The sequence below is a fragment of the Cololabis saira genome, chromosome 4 (assembly GCF_033807715.1).
Source record: "Cololabis saira isolate AMF1-May2022 chromosome 4, fColSai1.1, whole genome shotgun sequence".
NCBI classification, from domain to species: Eukaryota; Metazoa; Chordata; class Actinopteri; order Beloniformes; family Belonidae; genus Cololabis; species Cololabis saira.
The window spans coordinates 40,921,406-40,932,166 of record NC_084590.1 but is presented as its reverse complement, the minus strand read 5'-3'; the positions used below and the strand labels follow the sequence as shown (position 1 = coordinate 40,932,166).

The 10,761-nt window shown below is 43.2% G+C and overlaps 2 protein-coding genes across 2 annotated transcripts; one reads left to right on the top strand and one right to left on the bottom strand.

Moving 5' to 3' along the window:
• The first annotated feature begins 258 nt into the window (after window positions 1-258).
• Window positions 259-2,222, top strand: ttc36 (tetratricopeptide repeat domain 36). Its single transcript, XM_061720441.1, has 3 exons — window positions 259-405; window positions 607-795; window positions 1,897-2,222. The coding sequence occupies exons 1-3, from the start codon at window positions 300-302 to the stop codon at window positions 2,163-2,165; spliced, it is 564 nt and encodes a 187-aa protein (XP_061576425.1). The 5' UTR covers window positions 259-299; the 3' UTR covers window positions 2,166-2,222.
• A 1,897-nt stretch (window positions 2,223-4,119) lies between these two features.
• On the bottom strand, window positions 4,120-10,418 carry LOC133442571 (F-box only protein 40). The gene is made up of 4 exons (XM_061720579.1): window positions 10,406-10,418; window positions 9,014-9,072; window positions 6,781-8,610; window positions 4,120-4,556 (listed from the first exon to the last, which is right to left on the bottom strand). Exons 1-4 carry the CDS (start codon window positions 10,416-10,418, stop codon window positions 4,371-4,373), a joined length of 2,088 nt encoding a protein of 695 aa, XP_061576563.1. The 3' UTR covers window positions 4,120-4,370.
• Window positions 10,419-10,761: the final 343 nt, after the last annotated feature.

Genomic DNA, 10,761 nt, shown 5'->3' with positions numbered 1-10,761 from the left:
TAACATTTCACTCAGCATTTGAGTTTCAAAAACCTTAACCTCCACAGGCTACGTTAAAAACATTATTTAATGTATTGTTTTCTCCTGCTGTTACGAACACATCTCTGCACCGTGCGGTCTGTAAAGGCCTGCATTTTTCCTCTTAACCAAATACAGATGTGCTCAAAGTCCACCTCTGCTTCCTCCCCCTCCTCTGATTGGCTCATGTCAAAGGCAGGAGTTAGGGGAGGAAGAAATCTCCTCCCTGCTGTAATTTAGGTGTCACGGTTTCCCTCTTTTCCTCCAAAGATACCTATAAGATGACTTCTGCACATGACAAAGCTGTCCTCCAGGCTATATTCAACCCCTCCACCCCCTTTGGGGACAATCCTGGCCTTTACCAGGAGGACGAATTAACTGATGATGGTGAGTGTGAGCTTCTTACTTAATGTGCCTCCGGTGTCCCAGCACATTTGATTTGTGGGAGCATATTTCATGCCCAGGCAGAAAATCACCGCATCTTAATCCAAATGGAGCTCTGAGTGATGTTTCTGTGTTTTCCTTTTGCAACAGCACCTGCCATTTGAGTTGGAGTGCTTTTTCAACCTGTTTATCTCCTCCTGCCAGACAGCGGTTTTGACACAGAGTTGCTGAGGCAAGTGAAAGAGTTGGAGATGCGGGGTGTCTCAGCGGCAGAGGCTGGGGATTTGCAAGCTGCACTTCAGCTGTTCAGCCAGGCAATCCGGATCCTGCCTGCGCGAGCCTCCGCCTACAACAACCGGGCCCAGGCCCTGCGGCTGCAGGGGGACGCAGCAGGTGAGTGCAACAAATTCACAAATAACCTGTTTCAGTGGGGCTGCATTGTGCCAGCGTGTCACAATCTGACGCCAGCGTGACACAATGCAGCGGCTGTATCTACCAGGCGCATGTTATTGACACCCAGCTCCTTTTTTACCCTTCTGTTTGGTTATTTTAGTTGCTGTCTGTCACAAGAGGTGCCGTTTTGTTAAAATGAGTGACAGAGACATTTCTCTTGGTATATCTGAATCTTCTCAAAGCTTAAGAACTGCTTGCCTCTTTGCATTTCCCTCCAAAAAGGAGAAGAAAAAGAGGGAAAAACGGCTTAGGAAAACTGATTTTCCACTTATCCTTCATCTCCACACAAACTCTCACCAAAGAGATCAAATTATTCTGGACATTCACTGTTAATGTATTCTGACTATTAAATATTTGAGTTTTTTTAAACAAGAAAAATACATTGAGAGTATTTGACAGGTTACAGCAGTCAGTCATTTTTAAACCAGAACGTAGCTTTAATGCTTTCAGATGCAGTTGAAAAAGCAGCATCAGACAAAAGAGAGACAGACGGGAGCACAGACAGACTTGTTGGTCTGTTAATACTGGACTCGTCTAAAAAAAATGTGTTTTCTTTCCAGTGTATTTATTAGTCATGCAGTAATTACCAAGTCCATTTAAATCTATACTTAGTGAAGAAAAGAAAGCAGCCTTTCAATTTAAAAAAAGATTACACTAATTTGAATACTCTTACATGACCTTAGTTCAACAAAACCTGGTATAATCTGTTTTTTTCTCATGTATTTGTTGACAAAATAGAGAAAACTCTGGAAATGGATACAGCTTTGGAACCAAATCATTACAATCAGATGTTGACTGCTTCATAAATCTGAATTCTTTGTTTGTTTTTATCTCCTTAAGAAAAATGTGAAAAAATGAAATGAAAATTGACTTTTCAGCTTTTTCGTGGTCAAACATTTGTATTTATTTATTTAGTTTGCACGGACTGTAACAAACTCAGCATCTATCCTCATAATATTATTAATAATAATATACTTTATGTCTTGGATCGACTTTGAAAATAAAATTCCCTGCAACATGTGTGCTGTTGTTGGCTCTCAGGGGCCCTGCAGGATCTGGACCGGGCCATCACCCTGAGCGGCGGCGCTGGGCGCACTGCCTGCCAGGCTCTGGTGCAAAGAGCTCTCTTACGTCGGTTGGAATGCCAGAACGACGACGCCAGAGCGGATTTTGAGAGAGCAGCTGCGCTCGGGAGTGAATTTGCTCGTCAGCAGGCCGTGGTCCTCAATCCCTATGCTGCCCTGTGCAACAAAATGCTCTCAGAGGTGATCAACAAGCTTCGCAACCCTCAGGCACCGGAGATGCAGTAGTTAATGATGTGTTGCATGTGCACCTTTTTGTTCTGATGTCAATAAAAAAAAAAAACTAAAAAAAACAAACGTTTCTTACTTTCTTACTCCATTGATTGTGCTACCACTTACAAGAATTAGCTGTATTCTATTTGTCAGAACAACAAGACAGTATAGAGAAAAAAAAGAAGGAAAAAAAGGAGGATTGTCATTTTTTTAAACATCTCATCATTAATGACATGCAACAGTGGCGTAGCCAGAAAAGAAACTTTGGGTGTGCACCAGCAAAGACTGGGTGTGCCAAATTTTTTTTCAACAAAACTAGACGTTACACCTCCACAAACATTCAAAAGCATGTATATCCAACATTATTGACAGTGCAAAACATATCCACATGTTGTGTGTGCTCTCAATATATAATAAGTATAATAATATATATAATATAATAATAAGTAATATAATAACCACACTTTATGCATGTCCTAAAAAAAACATCACAAAAACATAACCACACACACACATAGCTACCCAATGAAGCAAACATAGTGAAATATAACACTCATGCACTCAGAGCCATAACGTATCCACATTACGCATGATCAACAAAGCTATTTAACCAGAGGATGAACACAACTATTTGGCTTAAGGTTGGCCTGATGGTTTTATTATAAAATAATAAAATAAAATAATATAATTTTCCCAAAAGGACTGGTTGGTCAGCAGAAATTCAAACCATACTGGGCATCTAGGTTTTTGTGCAACAAGCATTTTTAATAGCTTTGAATAAGTTGCAAATCTTGCTTATGCAATCTTTCCATATAAATCATATTTAGATATTAATCACTTAGTAGCCTACCAAGTGGCTCTTCCTACACTTCCACCTAATATTAGACCAATCTGTTGGCTTCCCCTGCCTGTCCTGATTCTTTCTCTCTCTTCCTTTTTTCTACCTCTCCATAAAGTTAACCGTCAATCCAAAACACTCGCGCTGCAGCGCGTGCTCGCGGGGGCGCGCATTGGAGCTGCAGCCTCATACTAGTGTGTGTGTCGGGGAGGAGAGAGGGGGGGCGGGTGAAGGAGCAGAGGGGCGCCTATAATGACGTGCTGCCTTTTATGTTTAATCATCATTACACACAAACGCTGTTAAATACAGAAAATGCACACTTCAAATCTTTTTCAAACATGAGCAACGAGAGGCTCCTCAGTCTCTCTGTCGTCGCTCTGACGGCTCTGGTCCTGTTGACAACTAAAAAAAGGCTCCACGGAGCAACTTGTAACAGGCAATGCTATCAGAATACGATGCAAACAGTTAATCTTGGATAAAACATCTTTGTCGCAGGAGTTTAAGACTTCAATAATGGACGGGAACTCATGTCCGCCATCCACCTTCTGTTTGATGAGTTGTCTGAAGGCTGATTTATGGTTCCGCGTTACACCGACGCAGAACCTACGGCGTAGGGTACGCGGCGACGCACGTACGTTGTGCGTCTCCGCGTACACCACGCCGTAGGCTACGCCGTCGATTTAACGCGGAACCATAATTTAGGTTTAGGTTTCCAGCTGCCGCGACACATCGCCTGACGGGGGTTTTACATGCAAAAATAAGATTTTTTATTTTGAATTATTTTGAACATCATGATTACATACTAATAGCCTAGATTAGCAGAGATTTAGAATACTTAGAAGACTATACCAAAAAAAAAAAAAAAAAAAATGCATCAAATTTTTGGGTGTGCCAGCTGTCTCTTTGGGTGGCACTGGCACACCCTGGCACACCCGTGGCTACGCCACTGACATGCAAGATATGTGATATGAGCATTTAAATACCCAAAGTTCTCTCCGAGTGTCGGGTGTGACGTCATTCTGCGCAGAGGCGGCTCCTGTAATTCAGCTTTTCGCCAGTAGATGTCAGTCTTGTACCGCAGAAGTTTCTGCTGCGTTTTGTTCCCTCCTACTTCCCTCAGATCGACTGGCATAAGGTGGTCATATTTTTATTGATGCATTACTACAAATAACAAGAGAAGTAATAGATTTGTGGACAAAAACAATCAAATTCTTGTGACTTTTTTATGACAGTGTGAAACATTTTAGTTATACAGTACAGACCAAAAGTTTGGACACACCTTCTCATTCAAACAAATGGGGAAGCGTGTCCAAACTTTTGCTCTGTACTGTATATGATGTGATTAAATTATGTGGCAGCTGCACAGAGCACATGCAGAGACTTCATTCATCCGTGCTCGACTTTTTTCTGTGTTTTTCTCTGATCTCCCCCAAGCAGGGCAAAGGCACCGGCTCCCTGCCGCCCTCTTTCTGGTAGAACGAGCAGGTTTTCAGGTGATCTGACATGGAAGGAGCGTCACTGAAGCTCCAGCGGTCCACAGGAGAAAAGGCAGGGCTGAACGTCCAAACCTGCCAAAACAAAGGAGGGAAAGCTGAAGTACTCTTATCAGGCGGCTCTCAGCCGTCCATCAACAACGCTGCAGTGAGGGGCATGACAATGGAAGTATTTTTAACAGCCATAACATCTAGATCACATGGTACTTTGATCACATGTGAGGTCGTGTCTTTATTTCTGTGCCATCTATTACAAACATATACAAATGATTCCAGTCATTCTAGAGCAAATGCCCAGCTGCCGCCCCCACAGTCCCCCCAAAACACAGAGCAGTCCGACCTGTTATCAAGGCCACGTCTTTGATGACAGAAGCCTGAGGTAATGTCACATTATTATCCGGAGGTGCTATTCGCCCCATGATCGCTGCTGTTCTGAGATGTTAAAATACACACTTATGCATTTATGAGATGTTTTTGTCCTCTGTGAGGTTTTAACAACGCCGTTTGTCAGCTGGACAAAATAAAATAAAATAAAAAAACTAATCTAAAAAGTGAATAGCAACATTTTGCTTTCCCCAGAACTCTAGCTGAATTCATTCAATCACAAAAACGTTTGTGCGTTCAAAATGCCTCTGCCGAAAAAGCCCCTAAATAAATGCTGCAACTGCCACTAAAAAATCACAATCATCAACGTGCAGTCTCGAGCGCCTCGAGCAGTCGTATGGACATGGCGCGTGTCTTCATACATCCCTGAGTCGAGATGCATCCTCGCTGCCTCATCTGACCCCCGTTTCCCTGATCTTATCAATGGCAACTTTCAAATCAGGTTTTAAACAAATTAAACAAAACAAAAGTGAGAATAATGACCCCTGCTAAGTGCAGATGTACAAGTTTGGAATTAGTTATTCACTGAGTAATTGAGTAAATGTACCTGCTATTATTGTTGTTTTATTGTATAATACCCAATACCCAAATAACAGTCTAGTTCAGCCATCAACTTGATCCCTGCTCGAGTGCCAAAGCGGACAAAGAAACTGGCCGTTAGAGTCCAGTAGCGGCTTGAGCGGGATGCCGTTAACTGTTGCCAACGTGGCTGTGGATGGCTTTCTAATATTGTCAGAATGGACTATTGAGAGTTGCGGGGGAGGGTTAACAGGACAATGCAGCACCTGGCTGAATAAATCACTGAGATTTTCCAGTGACAGACAATTTAGGCCCAATCCCAAAACACCCCCTACTTTCTTTCAATAGCTCTACTTTCTACCACTAGCCCTCCCTCACTATCACTACCCCTAAAAAAAGAAGTACAGATTTTAGGGCACTTGAAATCTTCCCAGGGGTCTGTCCCAATACTCCCACTACTCCTACTTTCAGCACCACCCCTAAAATCAGGAAGCTGAGAGCCAAAAGCTGTTTTAATTTCAGCTGTAGCGCTGTTAATATGACACTTTATTAAGTTTTAATATTTTTTCAGGCGTAAAAAGTAACCGTTAAGATCCCAAACCTGGGCTCAGTTTATCCAAATAACGCCTGTTAAGAAATTTGACCCGATGTTTTCGGAGATGAGAAGAGCCGCCGGCTCGGAGCAGCAGCAGCCGGAGAACAGACGTGATCGACCTGCGCCGTCGTCCCGGGGGAGAAACCTGCAGCTCTGTGGAGAATTACCGCTGGCTGAAATAAATCATTTAGGAAGATAAATGTTGGTTTAATAGATGAAATCTAACAGTTGTAGCTACGCCTGATTTACGGAGCTGATTTATGGGTCCGCGCTAAATCGACGCAGAGCCTACGGCGTAGGTTACGTAACCTACGCCGTAATCAAAACACATTTTTATGCAAAAACTAACTCAAAATATTGATTTTATTCACTAAAAAATAAGAAATGTCCGCCATGTTTATTTTTTTTTATTCAGTCCGCAAATGACGATGAAAAGCATTCTGGGAATTTTTCTGGCCCTAGATCAAACTAGTGAGCATCGGAAATCCCTCGATCCGTAGGGATAGATTCATAGCCACTACACTACTTTTCTTCACTACCCCTAGGTGAAAAGAGGAATTGGGACACCACTACCCTCACGGGAACGCGTAAAATTTAGGGGTAGGGCTGAAAACTAGGGGTAGGGGGAGTATTGGGACAGGGCCATAGTGGTAACAGACAATAAAGGGACACTAATCCCCTTGGCAGTGTAAAAGCATCTGCTGGGTAAAGCAACAGAACTACATGTACTGTATATGGACCATGTGAATCATCTGAACTTGAAAATTGTCACAAAAAAAATTAAAAAACAAAGATACTTGCTTTTTTTTGACATTTCCAGGAACTTCCCCCATGAGAATATTCCTTTTTCTTCCACTCCAGAGAGACCATTCCTCTGTCCTGCAGCAGCGATGCGCACACCTCTCTCATCAGGTGGGACACCTGGGACAGCTGAGACAGCGTGAAACTGTCAAGGTAAGCAGCTATATGCTGGAGGATCTCCAGGGGCAACCTGCTCAGCGCATCGTAGCTTTTCCCACATTCACAGAGGGATGAAGGGACATGTGGCTGCAGCACGAAGGCGTTGACATCTCGGCAGAATTTTATTGTCCCTTCTTGACCTGCAGGGTGAAACCTCATCTGGGTGAAAGTACAGCCCTGGTATGCTAAGGGGCAGCGCTGCTGGAACCAGCCACTTAGAGAAGCCTGGATGTCACAGTGTGCATTCCTGAAGTGAGAGCAGTACTCATCACGGCGGAAGAAGTGGCCACACATGTAGCTGAAGGCTGAGCTTGTTTTGTTATGTCTTCTGGTGACAGACTCGGCTTCAACTTGTACATGAAGGCCACGAGGTTTCCCCGCAGTGATGTCAGCGAGGCATGCATCTGCTTTGAATGGAGCAGAGGGAAAGTTGTACGTTTGTGTTCCTACATCCACATAATGACCATCGATCGGGTTGCTCTCCGAGATCGAATGCCCTCTCACTTCCTTTTCCAGTGAGCATAACAGTGTTGAGCCGATCTCTTCAGAATCTAGGAGATCCTCAACCGACAGTCCCAAATCTGCCGTGTCCACACTCCGGTGTGCGGTCACGGCCTTGCGCGAAGGGTCCTTCAGGTGATTGCGCTTCGCTCGATAGCTCGTGGGAACATTGAAGGTGCAGACAGTCTGAACCTCAATTGGCTCCAAGTTTCCATAGACAAAATCCTTTTCCCTGGGTGTGCAGGCAGCGAGCTGGCCAAAGTTGATCAGCATTGCTCCGTTGTGCCGCAGGTACATATTGTAGTCTCCAATGTTAGCTTCTTTGCTCAACCTTTCAAGGACCCCATCCTGCCATGGCGCGAGGCCAGTGGCACCCTCCACGCTCCTACTAACACCATTTGCACCTCTTGGATGCGCTTGACTGTTTGATGCTTCTTGCTCTTCCTGTTTTCCTTTTTCGTCTTTCGTCATGTTTTTGACAGTTTGTTTGCATCCACTCATCTCCTTCTCGAATATTTTTTCCCAGGAGCTGTAATTTTGAATACTTTCCACATCTTTGTTTTTTACCAACGCATCTATTTCCTCTTGACTCAGTTCTTTGTCCTCGATCTCTGCACAGCCATTTGTAAACTGACCACAATTTGAAGAAGTGGGTGGCTCCATCATTGGACTGTCTACCCCAGCAGGAATATTGTGAGGGGAAGGCTCCTCCTCCATCATCTCAGGAAAAAGAGTCGTCATTTTGATGGATTGAAAGAGCAGGTCTTGATCCCTGAGAGCCAAAGCAACATCCAGGTCTACTTCCCCGTTTAACTGCAGGTTTTCAGAAATATTTTTGTAGAAGTTGACGTCGGTTTCAGGAGCGGGCCAACGGTTCCACTCCCAAGAGCAGCAGACCACACTGGCGGGACAGACGTCCAGGTGTTTGGCCAGTCTGTGACGCCGCATCGTTAGAGGGCAGCCATAGTCAGCATTGAGACAAGGGACGACCTCATGAGAACAAAGCAGCTGGTGCTCCTCTTGCTTGCACATGTGGAAGACGGCGCCACAGTTTTTGCGACACTTAATGAGCATGCATGAAATGGGTATCTGTACCGGGACTTGACAGTTAACACTGTGACACTTGTCACAATGCTGATGATAGCCTGCTGGCATCTTTCTATCTTTCACCTGCAAAGAGAAATAATGATACAGTGTAGTCGATCTCTCAAGGGTTATATTTATGGTTATTACAAAGAGATAAGGGAATGTTTAGAAGTTACAGATCACACTTTGTGAGTCAGTCTGTGATAACAACAGTGCATACCATCTAGCCTTGTGAGCACAAGAGTAGAATAATTGCAGAGAATCGAAGACCGATGCCGTGAGAGTTCAAGGAAAGAATATATTTGACCTTTGCTGACCATACAAAACATAAAAAGCCACTTCAAAAGAAACAGTTAATGCACATTTTGACCAAAATGGTAAAAATGTTGGTTGAAGAAATGCTCCTCCAATCAAATGGGATTATACGTTCAGAATAATTTAAAAAAATGCAGCCAACAGCTGGAAGAGTATCATAAAATATCCTCACCCTTTGTTCCTCTGCTGCCTGGTCCTCGCGGACACCTCCGAATAACCTCTGCACTGTGTCTGGACATTATAAATAGACCCAATGGAGGGGCAGACAGGCCAGTGGGATGGGGCACCATTGTCACACAACCATTAAGAGGCAAGGTCAAGTTACAGCCTACACCCCTGCTTCACTGCGAGAGGGTGGTGATAATAACAACAGGTAGTCAAAATGCTACCTAATACACTCGGTGCTCAGAAACAGCATGGCACATCCAGTTGATTACAAGCATGCGCAATTGGTTTATTTGTATTGATTGTCTCCTTCGCTGTGTATTTATTTAAAAAAAAGAGTAATAAATGACTAAATCAATAATTATTAATGATGAACTCCTCCATGATCATGGATGTACTAAGATTTTAGGAGTATATTGCAGTTCTACTTGTTCTCCACTAGATGTCAGTCATGCACCTTCGAATATTCAACCCACATATCTCCAGTAGCTGGAAAAAGAATTGATTAGTTTAATATTTTAGCAGTACAATGTGTAATCAAAGTGACATTTTTCATCTTTAAAAAGATGATTTTTAACAAGGTTTCATTTAAATCCTACTGAAGCAATATTCTTGTGAATGTGAATGACTTGCACTTGTGAATGACACAAGTAAAGAGCGTGTGATCTCTGCGAAGCAGAGTATTGGTATATTTGCATCACTACATGACTGACATTACTTTAGATTTAATTAAATCTCTCCAAAACAGTAGCTAGGTCTTTGTCATATAAGGTGCACGCCTGCCACGCTGAGCTGTTTGTCATTCATGCGTCCTCTTTCACACATTTACAGACTAGCTTGTTCAACGTAATGATGGGGCGCTGAACCAGACCAAGTAGTTGTTGCTAATTACACTGATTTACGTGAAAGCTGCCTGAACTAACCTCCCCCTTCAGTCACTCCACAACGCCTTGAAAAGACCACCCCAATACATACTCTCCACTCAAACTCAACATCCACAATTAGCATCTGGAAGTCATCATGTTTTGTGTTTCTTTTTTTTTTGTGTACCGTATCTTCTTTCTCCTTGCAGAGTGCCATGACGAGATCATCAGAGCCAGCTGCTTCCTGCAATCAGCATACATTAGAACAGCTGAAGGAGAGTTTAGTGAATAAAAAAAAAAAAACATCTAGTGTCCCCGTCTTGGTATCATATGATAGCAACTTGGCTGAAGCTTGGAGGTTTTACTGCTGGGGCTGGATTAACTCAGGTAAGTGTTTTTAAGTGTCTTTTGAGTGCTTCTTCTTTTTTTCCTTTGCCGTGATCCTGTTATAACAGTGATTTACCTGCAGTACTCTTTTTCAGACCGGATCCGGTTATTTAGGATGCAAAATCTCAGCCATAATAGTCACCCAGTACAGTGGCGGATCATGACGAACGCCTGCTCGCTGGCAGCGAGGAAGAGGAAAAACACAGCCTACATATTTCTCATAACTGAGCGTGGCATAAATACTGCATGCCTGCTGCTGGATATTTAGTAAGATCAGAAACAGAGACAAGGCTACACTGGAAACACGTAATGATGACAAAATGCACTTCCCGTCAGATCTGAAGCCCAGTAAATTAAAATGATTCCACTTGGTGACAAATGCGAACCTCTTAAACTGACACAGCGGTTGCAGAGGGGATCAGAGATGTGTGCAAGTGATAACGTACAATGGTGGTCTGTTGTAGTTTCACTTTGGTATTTTAATGTATACAAGTTATTGTTACTT

Bases quoted from the DNA above. Each gene is read 5' to 3' on its own strand.
- ttc36 (XM_061720441.1), top strand. From the start codon at position 300: ATGACTTCTGCACATGACAAAGCTGTCCTCCAGGCTATATTCAACCCC. The intron at 406-606 runs GTGAGTGTGAGC...TCCTCCTGCCAG, and splicing joins GGACGAATTAACTGATGATG to ACAGCGGTTTTGACACAGAG. The intron at 796-1,896 runs GTGAGTGCAACA...GTTGGCTCTCAG, and splicing joins GCTGCAGGGGGACGCAGCAG to GGGCCCTGCAGGATCTGGAC.
- LOC133442571 (XM_061720579.1), bottom strand. The intron at 8,611-9,013 runs GTGAGGATATTT...TTCTCTTTGCAG, and splicing joins AGGCAGCAGAGGAACAAAGG to GTGAAAGATAGAAAGATGCC. The intron at 4,557-6,780 runs GCAAGTATCTTT...TTGTTTTGGCAG, and splicing joins CCTGGAAATGTCAAAAAAAA to GTTTGGACGTTCAGCCCTGC.